This window comes from Pteropus alecto, unplaced genomic scaffold (genome assembly GCF_000325575.1).
Source record: "Pteropus alecto unplaced genomic scaffold, ASM32557v1 scaffold201, whole genome shotgun sequence".
Lineage (NCBI taxonomy): Eukaryota > Metazoa > Chordata > Mammalia > Chiroptera > Pteropodidae > Pteropus > Pteropus alecto.
In genome coordinates this window covers 15822-34733 of record NW_006430503.1, presented here as the reverse complement: position 1 = coordinate 34733, position 18912 = coordinate 15822, and the positions used below count along the sequence as shown (strand labels likewise).

Genomic DNA, 18912 nt, shown 5'->3' with positions numbered 1-18912 from the left:
TGTGTGTATTTTTTTTTTTTTTTTAACGCCTATAGTGCCCAGTCTTCCTAGGCGGTGTCCCATCTAAGTACTAACCAGGCCCGACCCTGCTTAGCTTCCGATATCAGATGGAATCAGGCATGTTCAGGGTGGCATGGCCATAGACTCATAATTTTTTTTAGGAAGATAAGAATCAGGAATTTAGGAAGATAAGAATATTAAAACCAAAAAATTTTTTTGGTATTAAATTTTTGAAAAATCAGAAACTATTACTCAGAGAACTTGTTTAAATGCTTCTTGTTAACATAATTTTAAGCACTGCAAAACCAGAAGGCGAGTCCCTATTTCTGGGACTGAAATTTTAAAACTTTCTTTACAGTGTTTTTATTTATATAGCAAATTTCAACAGGTATTTTTTGAAAAATATATACTGTGTTTTAAGTTGTACATATTTTGTAGTCTGCCTTATTTTTTTCCCCTGGATTTCGAGATGCAGTATTCAGTAACAGAGTGTTGAATCTAGGTTGGGAAATTTTAGTTTTGACTCAGCTATTAGTTTGCCATGATCTTGGTCTTTGTGAAATGTGGATATTATCTGCTAGTCATACCTCAAAAGATTTTTCCTGTATTCAGATAGATGGCAGTTTCATTCATAAGGTTCAACCTAATAATTTAACCCTTAATTTTCTTACCTTGTGAAATGATAACAGGTTATAAGCTGAGATTCAATGAAATACTTTTGCCTGTATAGCTTATAGCAAATGTCTGCATATAGGAGCTGCTCAATAAATATGTTATTTTTAGACAAGTCTTCTTGTTGGAGATTTGAGAGGAACTCAGTATTTCCAGAGTAGGGCAGGAACCAGAGAACTAAAATTATAGGTGGGACTTTTCATGAGTTCCATCTTAATAACATGACCCCTTAGGTTTGTTGAAGTGACAAAGCCATGTGCCTGAGAGAACTCTGCAGGGGGCAGGTAAGCAGCCTGGCCATCCCATAAGCTGGATGTGAACCTGGAAGGGCCAGTCATCCCACTGTTCATGTGCCCCAGACACTCTCTTCTTTAGCTCTTCAGACACTCTGGGCAGTGGGGTGAGGGGAAAGGAACTTATAGCCAACCTGCATTTTGATGAGGACGAGCTAAAGTAGGATTGGAAAGCAAGTAAGACAAAAAATTTATTCCATTCCTACAGGCGTTTGTTTTCCTTTAATTTTTGAGTAGGTGATGATTCATCTGGTCAAAAAGTGCGAAAGAGGGTACAGTGTAGTCTCCCTACCCCTGTCTCTGAACAAGGCTAATTTTCCCTGAGAGCATTTTAAAATGGTACTTGATTGTGTTTGACATAGAAATATGTTCATAAGCAGGAAAAAAGGGAAGTAACAATTATGAGTCATATGATCTCATTTTGGAGAAAAACAGAAACCATATATTACTATGTATGGAAAATAAAATGAGTACACTAAAATATTAACCATAATTATTTCCGAATTTATTGGGTTCTGTACCTGCCAGACTGTTATCATTAGCTGAAATTGAAATCTGCACTGCCCTCTTCAAAACTTTATACGTCTCATACTTTTTTTTTTAGTGTTCAGAGCTGTCTTAATTTAGTTGATTAGTTGCAAACTGATAGTAATTTGCTTTACTATTGTTTCTCATATGTTTGTGTGGATAGATTGACAGATTTATTACTATTTTAGGTCTTATTTATGCTTTTTTCCCCTATAACTTGAAAAGTAAAAATTTGAGTTAAAATTGGTAAATCCCTGTTTCTAATAAACAGCATGGTAAAACTTATTCTAGTATTTATTTGGCAATCTTTATGCCTTTATTTTTGGTATACTGGGAATCAAAGGCAAATGATTAGGAATGTTGATATCCTTGAGACTAAAAACTGGAAGCATGTTTTCAAGGTTGTTTGCATTCATAGTTTTGCATATGAATTATTTTTGGTTAGTAGAGGTTCATTGTAATGTAAAGAGGAGACTAAATTAGTAGCAAGTAGGTGACTTGAGTTTTTTACTTGGCCTAGGCAACCAACTAGTAGTTAAGTGACTTTAGGGTTATCACCTGACTTTTCTTGGTGATAATTTTCTACCCTCTAAAGTATGAGGTTTTGGACTGGATGATCTCTGAGGTTTTTCTGGACTTAAAAATTGACAACATTTAAAGAATTACAGCTAGAAAGGGGCTATTTTTTTTTTTTTTCTTAAAATGAAGATCCAAGACTAAAGGGATTAAAATATTTAAACGTATTAAAAAATAACACATATATACACATATAAAAAGGACAAGCAGAACTATAGAAAAAGTCTCATAGATACAAGAGATCTAGTGGGCAGCTAATGTACACACTGCAACTTTTGTGGAGCAACATCCCCATCTCGTGGCTTGTTCTCTTCACACAGGCATTAGCAATTGGTTGAAATAAAAACCAGAATGCTCTAGTCCTGAATTTGAAAATATAGCTCATTTTGTATTTGCTTTTTATTTTAAGTCTTATACTTTAAGAACAAAACCTGCTATAACCTTTTAAATGTTAGCATTGCCAATAATTGATCCATTAATCTTAGAACTGTTTTCCCAAAATGCTATATAGAGATGATGAAAAGTTTAGCAGTAACTACTAGGTTTATCACTTTTATGGCACTTATGTAAAGAGAAACATTAGTTAGACATTGTTTACTTTGTAGTTTTGGATGCTCATAAAGATCACCTTACTGAATTGGTTATAAAAAGGAGACAACAAAATTCAACACAATTTAGAATTATTCTTGGGGAATAATTTCATAATGGTAAGGGTAATCAAGTTCGTTTAACATTAAAAAGCAATTCAATAGCATTATATTGTGGAGATGTAACTGTACAGCTATAGGAAAATAGCAGATGTCCCAATGTTATATGAATACAGACTTATAGCTTAGGATAAAATTTCCAGGTGTTGTACAAAAAACTTTTATTTTCACACAACTTAGATGGAAGTAATTCGAAGTTTTATATAATTCTACTTAATATAGAGACTAAAGTGATCATAACCAACATTTATTGTTTCAGGTGGATTACCTTGTTTAAATGATTCTGTGAGGTAGGAACTATTGTTATTCTCACTTTTACAGATGATGAAACTGCTGTGGGTCACATGTCAAGTAGGCAGTAGAACTAGGATCTGGACCTGGGCAGTCTGACTCCTAGATCTGAGCCAGGATATGCTGCCTGTGTAACTTGTAGTACTACATAACTTAATGGTTAAAAGAGTGACTTCATTCTAGAAACTGGTAGGTCACATAACTTCTTTAAACGTCAGTCTCAACTGTAAAATGGATGCTTTTAGTATTAAAAGGGATAATTTATTTAAAATAGCATACAGTGTATGGCAACAAATGTTTATTAATAATCACAGTAGTTGTAATAATGACTACTCTTGTTTTTGTGATTTATTACAGCTCTGTATTTCTGTGGCTCAAGATTTTCAGTCTTTTTTTTTTTTTTTTATAAAACAGCATATAATGTGAATAGTGTTTCTGCTTTAGGTTATAACACATATTGGATTTCCATTACATGTCCAGAAAGGTTACTCTGAATTAGTAAGTGAAAGAGATGTTTTGGTTTTCAGCAACAGAAGTTATGCAAAATGACAATCACTTTAAAGGAGATGACACTTCTTTCCTGTGCCTCATAATTGCGTGTATGTGTGTGCATGAGAGAATAAGAGTGTGCGAGCAAGTGCTCCTGCCAGAGCCAAAGAAAGGATTCTGATGGCATTTACTTTTTCAGGACTTGCAGTACTTGTTCAGTGGGGTTAGAGGATGTTTCATGTTAGATGCTATTGTGAACAGGGAAGACCACAGGGTCCATTTTTTTGAGAGGCCAGGCCAGTAATCCTAGTGAAAGGTTGTGATAAGTTGAAAGAATCATGGCTTGATTCCAGAGATTAGAGATCAAATTGATGGCAAAGACCAACTAGGTTTAGTGAGAATGAGGGAGTGGGAAACTGAAAGGTTAGGAGATTCTAGACGGAGAAAGATATCTGTGGTAAGATTTTAGAAATAAAGAGGGATGAAGTTAAGAGATAGAGAAGTAGAAGTGTGAGAAAGGTTTATGGATTGTGTAATATTTATTTGCTAGAGTTTGGGCAAAGGGGTGAAGGGTGTGTCCTAGGATATTGATATATTTATAAGGAAATTTGTTTTCAAATCAAGCAACTCCTCAAGTGAGATTAATGATTATGCGCTGGTGCTGACATGGGAGAGGTATGGCCCCATAGCTTAGAGATGAGAACAGAAAAGAGACTGACTGGGGACTATGGGTGGGGCTGCTTTAGCATTCTAGAAAATAGTACTTTGTAGTGCATTTAAAGGATGACCCTAATTCTGTTCTTTAAAAATGTTAATGAAATTGAACTTTGAACTTTCTGGTCATGCCCATTTATTTGATGTAGTATTTTTTTTTTTTTTTCAGTTGAAACATTTTATTTTGATTTTTTAGGCTTTTTAAATTTATACTTAATTATTTTTCATTTCCATATTCCCCACCTTTTTTTATTTTTTAATTTTTTTTGATGTATCTTGGCTAGGAACAGACATCTCAACTATTCACTTCAATGACTCCCTAATGATTGACATATGTCAGTATAAAATTGATAATTAGGAATTTATATACATGTTCTGTACTGTTGTTAATGTTTGGTACGGTGCTTTCTTTAGCATTTTTATTTTGAGAGGTTATTAGATTCTGCATTTTCTGAGTAGTATGTTTTTTAGAGGCAATATTGTCCTTTGGTGAAGTAATTTCATAAAGGTTAATTTTGAAAAAGTGATTTTGACTATGTGTAGCTCTTACAATTATGAGCTTTTTACATTTACATTGACATTCTTTTGTATAGGAGTTAAAGTTCCTCGTAATTTTCGCTTGTTGGAAGAACTTGAAGAAGGACAAAAAGGAGTAGGCGATGGTACGGTTAGCTGGGGCCTTGAAGATGATGAAGATATGACACTTACAAGGTGGACAGGCATGATTATTGGGCCACCAAGGGTCAGTGCTATAAATTATATATTTTTTCTATTAATATTTATCTTAACTTTAGAGTAAGCATTTTAATGATATTAAAATAATTATCATAACTTCTAACTGAAACAATTACTCCCTTTTTATTTGTTTTATATACTTTTATTGATGCTTCCTGTGTGCAGGGTATACGTCATTTTCTGGAGTTTTGGGGGGAAAAGATTGATATGGTCATTGCCATCAAGGTGTTTGCTGTTTAGTAGAGAAGACAAAATAAATACAAATGACAGATTCTACATACGTCAGAGAAAGTTCACTACGGGACTTTAGAATATGTTTCTTCTAGCTGGAATAATTGAGGAAGGCTAAACAGTGGAAGAAGTTGCCATTGGAATGAGCCTTAAAGAACTGACTGGTAGGATTTCAGAAGGTGGTAATGGGGATGGAGAACATTCCAGATAGAGAGGAGAAAAGGTGAAGATGTGGAGGGGATATTTGGGAAGAGCAAACAGTCTATTTTACATATTACTAACCCACTATGTGTAACCAAGGGTTTCTAAATTCATTCCTATTAAGTGCACATTGCTATTTGCTCTCTGATGTTTGACTATCCATGTAAATGTTATAGGCCTCAGTTTCTTCATCTATAAAATATGAGAAGGCTGTGAGTCTTGCATATTTTCTAGTATTGCTGGCAACATGGCCGTTGTGTTTTATTCTTGGGTCTTTCTCAAGTTTACGAAGTTTTATTTTTACTCAAATTTTTTCAAATTGGGATTTTTTCTTTTTTACATTTCATTCCTTATTCAGAGTTTCCATTTACTGCACTCCCTGCACTGAGTCTTTGAACTATGTATTATGTTTGACTTGCTGGAAAGAACACACCTTTGAAGGTTTTTTTAGTCTTTGGTTTGCATACTGTTTTCCACCTTGTGAGAAAACATTTCACCTGTTTTCCTGTTTGGTAGAGTTTAGATTTCCTGTTGATTATTGCAAAAGAAAAATGGATCAGGTAATTAGCAATGTTAAAGAATTTTAAATTTATTATTTAAAGAATAAATTAATGTATGTTTTATATTTTCTGGTATTTCCTTGCAAAATTTGTGTACATTACTAAACTAACAAACTCTACCACCCTCACCCTGCTCTGATTTTTCCATAAGACATTTGAGGAAAGAAACAATATTTATGGTTAGAATTTTTGTTGTGCTTTATAACTTGATATTTATAATGAAAACCTTGATTTTCACTGCCTGTAAGCATTATTACCATGGTCTGTTTAGTAAAAAAAAGGTGCTTATGAACATTCTTACTTGTGAGTACTTTGAACACATGACAGTCTGAACTCGGTGGAGTATAAATTTGAAGTTATTTAAATTTGTTTATTTTCTAGCCACTACCTCCAGTTGACTTTAAACTTTAAGAACGTGTTGGAGCTTGTATCTGAGTTCTTCAATGATTCTTGTGGGCCGTTTCATAGTACAGTACCCAAATGTAGAAGAGCAGCTCCCACTTGATTTCTCACACAGTTGTGGTCACCGGCGGGACTCCTCCGGGCTGGCTTCCTTTACTGGTGTCACTGAACTGCATGAAGCTCGCATCTCTAGGCTGTGCCCAGTGGGGCGCAAAATTTGTTCTGGCTTGTGGGGAGGGTAGGACTGGCTGGGTAAGGGGGACATAGACCGGCTGCTGCCATAGACTCCCATACCAGCCTTCTCTTCTAATGGATCCTCTGCTTTCTATGAGTGGTGGTCTTGGAGCATTCTTTTACTTTTTTTTGGTGCCAGGAAGAGGCAGGAGGGGAGTACCTTGCAAAGGCACAGTATTCTTTCTGAGTCAGACTGTTCACCACTCAATGATTTTCTGCTCTGTAACTTCTCTCCAGTTATCTCCCTCACTGAGGCAAATGGGACTGGGCGAAGGTGAGTGGTCACAGCACTCATTCATTTGCCATTTAATAAAACCTGCCGGGGTTGGTGTCTCACCTTAGTTGTTTTCTCTTTAGAAGGTGTCATATTTAGACTAATTTTGTCCCCAGCATAGGTATCCACATCTAGCCAGTGTAATAGGAAAATTGTTACATTATCATACTGTTACTTGGTTAACTATTTTTTTTTATATGTTACTGATTAAGATTGCTGGTTTTTTTTTGTGTTATTCTTATATCATTTTGTATTTATATGATTAGCAATTTTGTTTTTCCATGTATGTTTGTTTGTGAAATTTTCTGAAGCATTATATTTTAGCATTAAAGATTTAGTTACTTTTCCTTATAAGTGTCCTTATATCTAAATGGAGGTATACCTATCTTTAGAAGTTTTGAGAATTGAATTAACAATTAGACAATAGGAGAGTACCTGGCTATAGTATATACTTAGTAAATACTAGTTCCTTTTACTACTCTGTTTTCTATTTTATTTTAATCTTTTGTTAGATAATAGAAAGACTGGGCTATTAATTTAAAATTTAGAGGTGAGAAGAAAAATTAATGCAAGGCGTCAAAAGTTAGGATGATGTTTAAGCGCTGAATAGGCTAGCTTAGGGTTTTTTAACCTTTAAAAAACTTGAGTAATTTACATAGAGTGAAATGTATAGATCTTACCATGAGTTTTGACAAATGTACTGTTACCCACACCCTTACTCTGAAGTACAAGAACATAGCCGTCACCCCAGAAAGTTCCCTATTCTCCATCCCATTCCTATTCCTGCCGCAACCACTACTTCGTGCACCCTCGAGTAGTTTTAGCTGTTGTAGAAGTTTGTATACATGGAATCATGCACATACACTTACCAGTCTGCTCCTTTTGACTCAGCGTAATGTCTCAGAGATTCGTCTTTGTTGTTCCATGTAGTAGTAGTGTTTCTTTTTTATTACTGAGTAGTATTGACTGTGTGGATATACCGTAATGTGTATCTCAGTTCTCCTGTTCATAGGCATTTGGATTTTATCTACTTACTGGCTATTACAGATAAAGCTGCTATGAGCATTCTTTACAAGTCTTTTTGTGATCATATGTTTGTTTCCATTTCTCTTGGGTAAAACGCCTACAAATGAATTTCTAACTCATAGGGTAGGTGTATGTTTACTTATATTTATAAGAAAATGCCAAATTGTTTACAAAATGGTTTTACCATTTTTGACATGCAGCAAAATATGAAAGTTCTAGTTATTTCCTCATACTTTGAGTATCTTTAACATTATGGAATTCCTCGGGGTCTTGTTGTTATTATTGCTGTTATTATTTTTATTAAATCCAAGTTTTCTAGAGAGGCCGATATGTGTCCAGATTGGAGAACCACAGAATCGATGATTTCCTTGAGATCTGTCTGATTTTAGTCCTTTTTATGCATATCAAAAGTGCTGGACATATTATTGAAAATGTTCGCCCTTAAGCTTGGATGAGTTTTATACAGCAGGTTTTTTTTTTTTAATATCTAAATATTTAACGTCTATACAAGATCGTTGTGTACATTTTAAACTACAGTAGTTTAATATCCTAGATCTGATCTCTACTTGGGAGTAATTCTTACTTAAGGGAAAGGAAGCTGTGAATCAGTTTTGGTAAATGAAATCTGTAGACCAGGATTCCTCAATCCCCAGTCTGCGGACTGATATCAGTTTGTGACTTGTTAAAAACTGGGCCGCACAGCAGGAGGTAAGCGACGTGCAAGCAAAGCTTCATCTGTATTTGCAGCCGCATCCCAGCGCTAGCATCACCGCGTCAGCCCCACCTCAGATCATCAGGCATTAGATTCTCATAGGAGCTCTCGTCTCTGGTGCCAAAAAGATTGGGGACTGCTGCTGTAGACGGATGGTTAGCTGACCCCAGGCTTATTATAGAAACCAACAGGCATTACATTTGTCCTTTTCATTTATTTTTTACTTTCTTGTTTTAATTGTATATCAGTTAGTTAACCAAGTGAACAAAGCCATAAGAACAAAGAAGAGTTAATTATACACATGAAAATAAGCCCTGAATAATCTAGAAGCGTTAAGTGTGGTAGCTTTGAAATGGCTTTTTATAATATGGTAATGTTAAACTTCTCTATTAAGAAACCTTATTTTAAAATGATATGGAACATAAAGGTTACTGTTTTATCTCTGAATTCAGATAATAGAATTTAATGAGCCACAAAATTAATGAAGTAATGTAAATATAACTAATAAGAGCATGAAATAATACTTTTATTACTGTAAATTGGTATAATATAGTGTTTTCCCTTTTGCTAGGAGTTGATTGCCATATAAGTGGAATAACCATATAATGTATTGTTCAATCAGACCTTTTTGAGAATGAAAAGAAGCTCTATTAATATTAATACTGGAACAATAGGAATAAACAGAATTATCCTGGACAAATGGGACCCTTTATGTATGCATGGTAAACAAGTAGTCCCTCCCCCAACAATGTGAACATTTTAGTAAAATCTGAATTTAAGTGGTTTGCTTTTTCATTTTAATTTGTTATAGGCATTGTTTGTATCACAAAAAGCAAGTTATGATCATTTTGATATGACTGTAGAATTATTTTATAAAATTTTTTAAGTATGCTTGCTGCATTTTTTTCGAACCATACTTAGAAAAGTAAATTCTTGATCACATACAGTAACATCCAGTACATTCACATTGTACTTTTCCTCTTTATTAGCACTTGAATATTATTATTTTTTTGCCTTCCAGACAAATTATGAAAACAGAATATATAGCCTGAAAGTAGAATGTGGACCTAAATACCCAGAAGCTCCTCCATCAGTTAGATTTGTAACCAAAATTAATATGAATGGAATAAATAATTCCAGTGGAATGGTAAGTTAACGTAGTCATTTTTTTAAAATTATATAACCTATAATATATAGTCAGGAGAAGGTTAAAGAGAAAAGGACCTTTGTTTAGCTGAAAGTCTAAAGAAGTTTATATTATGTGTTTATTCTTTTATAAATCAACCTATCCTTAAAAACCTTTATGTACCAGCCTGTATAGATGTGATAGTAATACTTCTCTTAGGGTTTTATTAATTGCTTCAGCAGTGATATTTCATTGAGTCCTTATTTGGTAAAAAGATGACCATTATTATTATTTTTTTTTGAATGTTAGTTTTCTTTAGGGTTAAGTTATATTTGGTGAGATTAAAAGGATGAATATTCATGAAGAAGAGGCTTTTCTTTGAGAAACAAGTATTTTTGTATTGAAATAGTCATAATTGAGCATTGTTTATTTAAAGCAAATAAACCAAACGATACACTCTACCTGACTCATGCAAGAAAGTAGAAATAGCTGAATTTCCAATATGAGTAGATTGTTAGGTTCATGTTAAGACTAAAGTTCAGACTCTTGAGGTGCCATGCTGAGAGCACACTCACATGCAAAATACAAGTTAGGAAACATAATAATGTAAAATAAACATCATCCATCACAGGAAATAGAATGTTACCAATATCTTTAACTTGTCATGTGCTCCTCCTCATCCATCCTTTATTTTTTCTCCACCAATGGTAATTAACATCTTGAAAATTTTCTTTTATATTTTTAAATTTTTCTTTATAGTTTTACCTAATGTATAACATATGTACACCTATCTTCCCACCCTTCTTCTTCCTTCCTGTCTGTTTAGCTATCAAAAACCATGGATTTATACCAGTGCCTGCAATTCTATTCCAACAGTACAAGTCTTATTCCAACTTTCATCCTTCCCATATTTTAATTCTCTCCTCCAACAGTGAGAAACTTGGCTCCCATTGTCCCCGATATATTTATTTATATTTGCTCAATTCTCCTTGCATGTAACCATAATTCTGGCAACAGGTTGAGCCCTGAGCACACAGATAGCTCCTCTCACCCCCCAACCTAGTATGCAGGCCTAAAGCTGGGCTCCAGATAGGCTCTCACCTTCCTGCTGGGTGCACTGAAAGCATGACCCAGAAAGAGGAGGAAGATGGAAAGGTCATTAGAAATCTCAAATCGAGACCTGCTGAGTCACTCTCAAACCTCCCTACATGCTATGTGCCAATTCATACCTAGGCCCTAAGAGTCGTCCCTGTCATTCTGTCAATCTTTGTAATTTATCGGAGCATTTAGTCCATTTACATTTAATGTACAGTAATTATTGATTTGTTCAGATTTAAATCATCTTATTTTGAGGTTTCTATTTTCCCATGTGTTTGTTGCCTACATTTGAAATGATCGTTAACTTTTTTCATTTTGTTTCTGTTCTTTCAGTAGTTATTCCTGAAATTACAATGTAGATACTTAACTATTTCTGTCAGGTAGTGATGAGATGTGATAGAAGCAGGATTAAGAAACATTTTGAATTTACAGAAAGGATATTGTTTAGGGAATTTCTTTTGTGTCATAGCATTGCCTTTATGAGAAAGATATTTTTGTTAAATTTCTCTACCAGGAGTAACTTTTCTTCGAACTGCTGTTTGTTTTCACATTATAGACTCCATAAATTAAGTAATCGATGGTAGGTTCTGCACTGTTGTGGGAACTAGGAAATTCAGGATTCAGTTTCAGATTGACCTTTAGCAATCTCCAACAAACATTTGATGACCTTTGTTTAAACTCATGGGCTTCTTGTTTACCTTTTGACGTTTTGTCTCTCTTTTGTTCTCAACCTATCATTAAGTCCTGTCAGTCTTTGTTGAAAATGTAACTTGAATCAGGTCTTATATTTCTGTTTACACTGTCACCAAATGAGTCTTGACTATCATCTCTTGTCTGGACTTTTGCAACAACCTCTCTGCTTCTACTTTTTTATCTCCTCTAGTCTTTACAAGGCAAGCCGACAGAGGGGTCTTTCTTTCTAAAACACTGATGGTGTCATGTCACCTTTGTGCTTTAAATCCTTTAATGACTTCAGCCACAGTGTGCACACTTCTTGCCATGGCTCATGAGGAGCTGGCAGGATGTACACTGCCCTACACACCTTTCACTTGGCTTTAGAACCTTTGCACTTTCTGTTCTTAGTGTCTGGACATCTCCACTTTGGCTAACTTTATAGGTTCTCAGTGTAAATGTCACTTTTCTCAGAGAAATCTTTTCTGATTCCCCAGTCTGAATTATGTCTATGTTACTCTATTATAGTCACATTGTTATTTGTTTTCTTTGTAGCAGTTAACTGTAAATTTATCACTTTTCCCTTGCTTTTGGTGTTTTTTAAAGACTGCATTATAAATAAATAACTTGATGTGTCTTCCAGTTTCCCTCTTTGCTCTTTCTCAGAGGTAGTCCCATCTTGAATTTGGTGTTTATAATTTCTGTCCATGATTGTTGTGCTTTAACTATGAAGAATGTGTGTATGCCTCTATATTGTTATCACTTTTAGGTAGAATCATATGTCAGTGATTTTTGAGGTCCATCCATGTTAAATCATGCAAACTAGATTTTTTTTTTTTAATTGCTTAATATTCCATTATTCACTTGTTAGGCATTAGGGTTTTTTTTTTTTTTTTTTCAGTTTTCACTGAAAAAATTGCTACATTGAACATTCTTGTAGAGCATTCTTGCACCCTAAGGCAGTGTTTCACTGGACTGAGTATTTGTTCATTGGTTTCAATATTTGTGGATATTTTTGTAAAATATAATAAAATTGAAATACTAGGAAAGCAAATATAAGCTCAGATTTTTTAAAATAAAAAATTCTCTGTCAAATTGCTGTAGAACTCTCTAAGCACTCTCAATTTATATGTTTATCTTGTCATGGATAAGTAAAAATCAGTTCAAAGCCTGGAATTGTTCCACGGAGCATAAATTTTGGGTAGCAGTTGCTCTAGGGTGTAGACCTAGAAGTGGAATGTCTCCTGAGTGTGGGACTTGTCTTCAGTCCGGTTGAACATTGCCAGGTGGCTCTCTGCAGGGCTCTACCTCCATGTCTGTCCCACTAGCTTTGTGTAAGAGTACCCTGTGAATGTTCATTCCTACCACACTTCATGTTGTCCAGCTGGAATGGGATTTTGGAAACAGAAAAATAAATACTGATTTTAATTACTAGAATGTAGGTATGTGTAGAGGGTTAAAGTAGGGTGAATATATTAGATGTCAGTTTTTTTCTTGGTTGGTATCTAAGAATTTAAATTATTACTTTTTTAACTAGTAAATAGCTCAGAATTTTACATTGACCATTGTTGATCGTGCCAGGATAATTTTATGTATTTTGAGATTATTTAAGTACCAGATGAATTATGGGTATTTCTTCAGTCATTTTAGTGTATAGTTATTTAATACAACTATTGTCAAAATTATTCTTTGTGGATGGTTACTGCTGTAAAGCCTAAGTTACAGTGCTTTATGCTGAGGTGTCAAGTTTTAGAGGTTATTGTTTATCAAAGACTGATAAGATGCAGATTTGTTCTGACATGATATTTGTTTTCCCATCCTCTTTTTGCTCTCCTCCCCTCCTCCCTTTTCATCTATTTTTTTCTCAAAAATTTTTATGCTTTCTTGTTATTTTATAGGATTTGTAGTCATTTATGTTTATTTAACTGTCTTTTAACTTTACAGCTGGAAGTGTTTGCTTTGGCTTTGAAAGTAACTTGGTATTCTCTCAGTCTATTTTATAAACTTGTTCACTTGTGGAGTTTTTAAAAATATGCTAATGGGATTGCTATTCCTTTACATTAAAGCATTTAGAATTAATCTTAACATTCTTATTTCAGTTACTTGTAAGAAAATTATAAAAATTATTTTTCTTTCTATTTTTAAAGTTTTATTGTGATATAATTTACATAACCATAACAATTGATTCATTTAATGTGTATAACTCAATGTTTTTTAATATTCACAGGGTTGTGGAGCCATTACCATAATCCAATTTCAGAACATTTTTGTTTTTCTCAGAGCAAACCCCTCACACATTAGTTGTCACTTTCCATCCCTTCTCCCCCACCCTAAACAACCACTAATTTATTGTTTTTATAGATATGCATATTCTGGTCTTTTTATATAAATGGAATTATGCAATATGTGTTCTTTTGTTACTAGATTCTTTCACTTAACATATTTTCAAGGTTCATCTATGATGTAGCGTATATTAGTACTTTGTTTTTATTGCTGAATACTATTCCATTATATGGGTAATATCACATTTTGTATATCTGGATATTTATTACCTGTTGGACATTTGGGTTTTTCCACTTTTGGCTATCATGAATAATGCTGTGAACATTTGTGTACAAGTTTTTGTGTGGGCAAATATTTTGTTTTCTCTTCAGTAAATACCTAGGAGTAGAATTGCTGGATTATATGGTAACTCAACTTACCATACTCAACTCAAGTTTTGAGGAACTACCATACTGTTTTTCAAAGTGGACATACCATTTTACATTCCCACCAGCATCTAAAGATTCCACCTTTTCCACATCCTTGTCAATACTTGTTACTGTCTGTGTCTTTTTTTTTTTATAGCCATCCCCATGTGTTGTGAAATGGTATTTCATTGTGGTTTTGATTTACAATTCTCTAATTAGGCTAATGAAGTTGAGCACATTTTCAGATGCTTATTGGCCATTTGTATATCTTCTTTGGAGAAATGCCTATTCAGATTCTTTGTCTATTTTTAAAGCAGTTTAAAACAACAAGGATTTGTTATCTCACAGTTTCTGTGGGCCGGGAATGTAGTTCAGCTTCACTGGGTCCTATGGCTCAGGGTCTCTCACAACATTGCAATCAAAATGTCAGCCTGTATTGTGGTCTCATCTGGATTCTTGGCTAAGGAAGTATCCAGTTCCAACCTTAATTTTTTGGTTGTTGTCAGTATTCAGTTCTCTGTGGGTTTTTGGACTGAGGGCCTCAGTTTCTTGGACATCGTTAGTCAGAGATCATCCTTGGTTCTTTGCCATGTAAGCCTCTGTTCAGGGCAGTTCACAACGTGGCAACTGACTTCCTCTGTGTAGCAAGGAGTAAAAGCAAGAAAGATCAAGATAGAAGCGATACTATTTTTGTAACAATATTGGAACTGACATTTCAATAGCCCACTCATTAGAAGCAAATCATTAGATTGAGCCCTTACTCAAAGGGAGGAATTACACAAGATGTGAATATCAGGAGTTGAAAATCTTCGGGAGCCATTTTAAAAGCTGCTCTCTTTGTTTAGGCTTCTATAACAGAAATACCATATACTGGGTGGTTTAAACAACAGAAATTTATTTCTCACAAGTTCTGGAGGCGACATGCTAGAATGGTTGGGTTTTGGTGAGAACTCATCCTTGATTGTAGACAACTGACTTATCCTCACAAGAGGTAAGAGCAGGCTCTAGTCTCTTTCTCGTCTCAAAAGGTCACTGATTCCATTATGGGAGCTCCACCTTGATGACCTCATCTAAACCTAATTACTTCCCAAAGACCTCAGTTCCTAATACCATCTCTATGGAGGTTAGGGTTTAACATGAATTTTGGGGGGAACACAAACATGCATTCCATAACTGACTACCACAGTCTTCCTTTGCCCACATTTTTAATTGAGATAGTTGACTTTTTATTATTGAGTTGTAAGAGTACTTTATATACTAAATATATGATTTGCAAGTATTTTTCCCATTCTATGAGTTGTCTCTTTGCTTTCCTGATGGTATGGTTTGCAATGCAAAAATTTTTAATTTTGATGTAGCCATTTTATCTATTTTTTTCTTTTGTCAAATGTACTTTAGGTATTATATCTAAGAAACCATTACCAAATGCAATGTCAGAAAGATTTACTCTTCGTTTTCTTCCAAGAGTTTTATAGCTTTCATTCTTAATTTAGGTCTGTAATCTATTTTGAGTTACTTTTTGTGTATGGTGAGAGTTAAGGGTCCAACTCCATTCCTTTGCATGTGGATATCTGGTTTTCTCAACACCATTAATTGAAGAAACTGTCGTTTCCTAATTGTGTATTCTTGTCAAAGATCAGTTCCCTGTGTACGCATGATGCATGGATTTATTTTGATAGGTATATCTATCCTTATATAAGCAACACCTTCTTGCTTACTGTATCTTTGCAGTAAGAGTTGAAATTGGCAGAACTTGGTTCTTTTTCATACTGCTTTGGTTATCTGGGTACATTTCATTTTCATATGAATTTTAGGATCAGCTTGACCATTTCTGCAAAAAAAAAAAAATCGAATCTTTGATAGGGATTGTGTTGAATTTATAGACCACTTTGAGAAATATTGTCATCTTAACAATCAATATTAAGTCTTCTAATCCATGTACATGAAAGCTTTCCCTTTGTTTAGCTATTTAATTTCAGTCAACAATATTTGCTAATTTTCAGTGTGCAGGTCTTAAACTTTTGTTAAATTTATTCCTATGTATTTTATTCTCTTATTCTATTGTAACTGGCATTGTTTCCTTTTATTTTCAGAGTGTTCTTTGCGAGTGCACAGACATACAACTGGTTTTTGTATGTTGATCCTGTATCCTGAAACCTTGCTGTGCTTATTATAATAGTTTCTTTAATGGATACCTTAGGATTTTCTGTGGACAAGCTCATGTCAACTGCAAATAGAGATAATTTTACTTTTTTTTCCTACCTGGATGTTTTTCATTTTCTTGCCCGATTGCCTGTTTAGAATCTCCAGTACAATTTTTTTTTCTTTTTCTTCTTTTTTAGTACAGTCTTGAATAGCTGTTATGAGAATGGAAATTCTTGTTTTGTTCCTCATATCAGGGGAAAGTATTTAGTCTTTTACCATTAAATATGATATTAGCTGTATATTTTTATAGGTGTTCTTTATTAGGTTGAAGCAATTTCTGTTCTTAGTTTGAGTATTTTTATCATGAAAGGTTATTGGATTTTGTCAAATGCTTTTTTGTGTCTGTTGAGATAATTATGTTTTTTCTCTATTTTATTAATATGATGTATTACATTGACTTTTAAAATGTTGAACCAACTTTACCTTTCTTAGATAAATCCCACTTGTCTATGTTGCATAATCTTTTTTAAATGTTGTTCCAGGTCACACACAGGTGAGAATTTATAGGCTTCTCAGGTCTTTCATGAGCCTGTGCATGGACCTATACATGTTTGGTCTTCTAGATTCACAGGCATATGGTAGAACTTTTCATAGGCTCTATGGACATCTGTAGATGTCCTTGAAAGTATTTTGGCCACCTTCCTGTTTGCTTTGTTATTGCCTCCCCAGACAGCAGAGATGTTAAACAATTGACACTGATTTAAATGCCAGGGGTAGGGGTGGCGGTGGCGGTGGCGGTGGGTGGGTGAGAGAATAAGCAGTACCTAGTAGGTGAGTTCTGAGGTCAGATAAAAGCCCTGCGAATGGCATTTTCCAGGGAATTCCCAGATAGTTCGAGTGACGACAGTTACTTTGGAATGAGGCTATCTCCCTTCTGTCAGTCTTCCACTGTGGAATATTAACTTAGTATGGTGCATAGAATACATTGGAAAGAAAAATCTGAAAGCAGAGATCAGGCTCACAGTTCTTTCCTAAATCTCAATGAAGATAATTGCCCAGATTTGTGATAGTGGTATTGGAAATGGAGAGGAGCCTTTCAACCTTGTTTCATCAAGAAAGAGTTGGTAAAGATGTTTACAGTGTAATTATTTAGTATAATGTTTGATTATTACTGATGACCAAAGTTCACTACGTATTTATTTGTAAAATATAGAAAAGCACACACAAAAGACACAAATTTTTAGGAAACACCTGTTAAAGAAGGAATATTTTTCCTAAATATTATATTTGTAATGTTAACTTTTGTGAAAATAGAGCCAGGCGATGAATTTTTAAAAGGACTTATTTAAAGTTTGTTTAATAAATTGATGCCATAGTACTTTAATCTTGGTAGTTAATTTTAACTCTTTTTCTCTCCTTTCAGGTGGATGCACGGAGTATACCAGTGTTAGCAAAATGGCAAAATTCATATAGCATTAAAGTTGTACTTCAAGAGCTTAGACGTCTAATGATGTCCAAAGAAAATATGAAGCTTCCGCAGCCACCAGAAGGACAAACATACAACAATTAATTTTAGTGGATCTTAAACTTGTCTTAAATCAACAATCTTCTCATGTTAATGTCTTGATTAAATATCACAATGCAAAATACCCACATATTAAGTAAAAGAATTCCAGCTGGTAAACATGACTTGGATACATGTAAGAATATATTTAATATATGTACACCATTATGTTTTCGGGTAACAGGAGGGAAAATGCAGCACAGTTTTTTTAAGACACTGTCATTTAAACATAAACCTGAGCACTCAAAATAGAATTCAGGTTTACAAGATGAAAATATGGTGAGAAGCGTCAGATAGCTGTGGAAGCATGTGGATTTCTAAAAAGTAGAAATCTCAAGACAGAAAAAGAAATGGCATGCTTTATCCATCTTGCTTAGTGAAAGAGTTTTCAGTTTAAATTGTCTAAAGTAGCAGGTACAAGCATTTTGTCACAAATTATTTTAATTTTTGAAGTGTGGGTATTGACTACTAGTAGTATCAAAAATATGTTCAGGATTGTTTTGATACCTGTATTTATAATAAAAAAATGTCGTGGGAAAGGTCGATGAATTTCTTTTAAATGCTGTTCCTGTGTGTGACATGTAACAGACATGGTAAATATTTGTTTACAGTTTTGTTTGACAAACCATGCATTTAAGTTTAAGTGAAATCAACAAAAAGGAAATAGGTGTATGGATATGTGATTTTGAGATTAAAGTTAGTCTTAAAATGTAAATAAAATGTGGATCGTGTCCTCAGAAACTGTGCCATTTCTATTATATTGATGTGGTATATGTACAGTACCTGGCTGAAGTATCAGAAATTGGAATTACTGTACCTTTTCATTCATACACACCTTTTATTATCTATCCTATTTAATTTACTTCTTTTGAATTGGAATTTGTAGAGTATTTCAGAGAACAAATGACCTGATTAATTTCTTCTTTGGAGAAGGAAAATCCCAGGTATTATATTTTGACTTTGATTTCACCA

The 18912-nt window shown here is 34.1% G+C and overlaps 1 protein-coding gene and 1 pseudogene across 2 annotated transcripts in view; one reads left to right on the top strand and one right to left on the bottom strand.

Moving 5' to 3' along the window:
* UBE2V2 (ubiquitin conjugating enzyme E2 V2) overlaps window positions 1–18681 on the top strand; it is a 31931-nt gene extending 13250 nt beyond the window's left edge. Inside the window, exons 2-4 of one of the 2 annotated variants that reach the window (XM_006905150.3) lie at window positions 4864–5012; window positions 9667–9792; window positions 17800–18681. In XM_006905150.3, coding sequence (XP_006905212.1) covers window positions 4864–5012; window positions 9667–9792; window positions 17800–17946 — 422 coding nt within the window. In that variant the 3' untranslated portion in view covers window positions 17947–18681. The remainder of the gene's footprint in view (window positions 1–4863; window positions 5013–9666; window positions 9793–17799) is intronic. The other variant, XM_006905151.3, reaches the window with a different exon arrangement.
* LOC112482417 lies at window positions 27–145 on the bottom strand (annotated as a pseudogene).
* Window positions 18682–18912: the final 231 nt, after the last annotated feature.